Here is a 3039-nt window from a genome sequence, read left to right as displayed (position 1 = left end):
TGAGTGAGGTCTCCCGCTCGCTTTTAAGCCCCTTAATGAGGAGGTGGACCACCGGTAGGGCTAGGTCGCTTGAGTATTCAAATTTGATTGGTTTAGGCACCCTTACAGGTGAGGAGGGAAGAGAAATTCAGTTCTATTGGTAGCGGCACCATTAGCGATGCTGATTCTGAGAAGTAGATGTGGAAAAAGCCGTGAGGGAAGGAAACCACATGTGTAGGTGAAATGAGGAAAAAAAACACGAGGGAAAGAAACCACGTGTGTGGTGAAATGAGGAGAAGTCACGAGGAAAGTGAACCATGTGTGGGGGTGAAATGTGAGGTGAGATACTTTGTGATGCAATATACGCTACAGCACTCGCCCCCCCCCTTTCCTTTTTATGGCACACAAACAGGAAGAACCAAAAATGATTAGGGTACAAGTACAAATATATATATATATATATATATATATATATATATATATATATATATAGTTTTCACAGTGAGTGAACATTTGCAAGTGATTAGACTGTGTTAATTACACATGACAAGTCCATGGCTATGTGTGATGGAGTTAGGTATTAAATGGGGGGGTTCCTGATTATAAAGTAAGAAATAGCAGCCGGGCATAACTTTCTGTCCGACAATTTGATTAGTCATTATGAGCAAATGAATGAGAAAGATATGCCTGCTATTACAATTGAGTCTTTGCATGAGCGAGAATACACAAAAAAAAATAATATGTACCATACGCATGCAGTGTAAGTGTGGGACGACACTGGGAGTCTGCGGGCCCTTTTGGTGTGAGATTATGTTGGAGTGTAAAATTGTGGTGGTTTGCTGAGCCATCCTGATTTTGTGAAGGTAAATGTGGTAGGAACTGATGTCATTTGTAGGGTTATGGTGAGTAGTGCAGGGGTTATGGAAGCGACGGATGTTGATGTATGGGGGGCATTGACGGGGGGCGGGGACTGGTGGGACAGAGTGAGGGGTAGGATCGCCTGAGGTTGACAGAGAGGGTTGGTTAGTGTTGTGGACTGGGTAAGGGGTGGGAGCTGGTGTTGACGGAGAGGGTGAAATAGGCATAAGGACGAGTTGCGGGGTGGTGGGTGGAGAAGTAAGATGAGAGGTAGGATCGTGTGAAGTTGACGGAGAGGGTGGATTAGGTGTAGGGACGGGTTGAGGGGTGGTGAGTGGGGGAGCCAAGCGAGAGGTAGGATCGTGTGAGGTTGGTGGAGAGGTTGGGTTAGTGGTTGTAGGGTCAGTGTGCGAGGTAGGATTTGTGGACGAAAGTGTGGGTGGTAGTGAGGGAGTGTTTGCATCAATGGGAGTGCTTTGCTATACTGTATGACGCCTGGGTTGGCATGTGGTGACGACAGGTAACGGAGGGTAGAAATTGACAAAGGGTATAGTGTGTGTGTGTGTGTGTGTGTGTGTGAGTGGTGCATGTAGGTGTTGGTGCAGTGACTTAAGGTGTTGGTTGTGTGTGTGTTGTTGGTAGGCTGTCAAGGTTGGGGGATGATATGTGGGGTGTTGTCTGTGACTGGATTTGTGGTGTGGCTGGTTTGACTCTGTTTGCGGAGATTGTGGATGATTTCCCGTGTTTGTCTATTGTAACTGTTTTGTCTGATTTTATGATCATGGGGTAAGGGCCCTCGTATGGGGTTTGGAGAGGTGAAGTGCGTTGACCCCTTCTCACAAAGACTGTTCGGCATCTGGTAGGGAGTGCGGGATGAATGTCATTTGTTGTTGGCAAGCACGAGGAGGGACTGGTTGTAGTGCCTGCATTGCCTGCTGGAGCTCTGGGAGGAAAACCAGGGCCGGCGTGCCTGGTTGTGGGGCAAACTGCCCCAGCAGCCTCAAGTCTTTCCCATGCGTTAGCTCCACCTCGGAATTCCCGATGTCCTCTTTCTCAGTAACCCTCAAGTTTAGGAGGATGACTGGCAGTGCGACCACCCAACTCACTGGGTGAGGAAGTACCCTCAGTGCTTCCTTCAGGTTACGATGACAGCACTCAACCATCCTGTTTGCCTGAGGGTGATATGCGGAGGCTCTGTGGCATGTAGCACCCAGGTAGTCCATGAGGTCCTGCCAGGCCCAAGATTCGAATTGGGGGCCCTGGTCTGTGATGATAACCTGCGGGGCACCGAAATGAGTGACCTAGGATGCCAAGAAATGATATGCTAAACAGTCAGTCGTAGTGTCAAGCATGGGCGTGGCCTCAACCCGCCTTCTCGCTCTATCTATACACGTTAAGATATAGCGGTTACCCCTAGATTCAGGGAGGGGGCCGAGGATGTCAATGTGTACTGTATGGAAATGTTGAGTTGATGTGGACAGCAGTTGTAGTGGTGTCTTGGTGTGGCAATGTATTTTTGCAGACTGACAAGCCATGCATGCTCTGACCCAGTTGGTGGTGTCACACCTCATCCCTGGCCATACCACTCGCCAGCTAAGTAAGCTGTGCATGCCACGAATGCCTGGATGCGCCATGTCGTGGTAATGACAAAAGTCTTGCCTTCGGAATCGTTGGGGAATATAGGGCCATGCTGTTCCGCAGGATATGTCACACCAGAGTTTCTTGGGTGTGCCAGTGACGTCAAACTGTTGCAGTTGAAGTAAGGTCACGGCCTGCAGCAATTCTCGGAGTTCCTGATCATCCTCCTGCTCCTGTGCCAAGGCTGCATGGTCTAGCAGGGGTAGTGTAGGGCCGACAGGCGAGATTCCCCGGGACAGAGTGTCCATAACCTTATTCTCGTCCCCACTGATATGCTGGATGTCAGTGGAAAACTCCGAAATGAAGGCCAGCTGTCTTGCTACCCTGGGAGACCAATTTTCTCCTTTCTGGGCCATTGCATAAGTATGGGGACTACTGTCAGTGAGGATGGTGAATTCTTTGCCTTCCAGAAAGTGCCTGAAATGTCTGACTGCCTCACATAGCCAGCAACTCCCTGTCGAAGGCACTGCATTTGCGCCGGGCAGGGTTTAGGTGCTGGCTGAAGAATGTGACAGGCACATTTGCCCCGTTAACATTTTGTTGTAGGACTGCCCCCACAGCTTC

General features: G+C 49.5%; 1 protein-coding gene across 1 annotated transcript; it reads right to left on the bottom strand.

Annotated features, from left to right (window-relative positions):
* Positions 1-1673: 1673 nt before the first annotated feature.
* On the bottom strand, positions 1674-2831 carry LOC145408743 (uncharacterized). Its single transcript, XM_080279400.1, has 2 exons — positions 2385-2831; positions 1674-2114 (listed from the first exon to the last, which is right to left on the bottom strand). Exons 1-2 carry the CDS (start codon positions 2829-2831, stop codon positions 1674-1676), a joined length of 888 nt encoding a protein of 295 aa, XP_080135526.1.
* Positions 2832-3039: the final 208 nt, after the last annotated feature.

This window comes from Coenobita brevimanus, chromosome 78 (assembly GCF_032717465.1).
Source record: "Coenobita brevimanus isolate Jiangsu-jjx chromosome 78, ASM3271746v2, whole genome shotgun sequence".
NCBI classification, from domain to species: Eukaryota; Metazoa; Arthropoda; class Malacostraca; order Decapoda; family Coenobitidae; genus Coenobita; species Coenobita brevimanus.
This window is presented reverse-complemented; position numbering and strand designations above follow the sequence as displayed.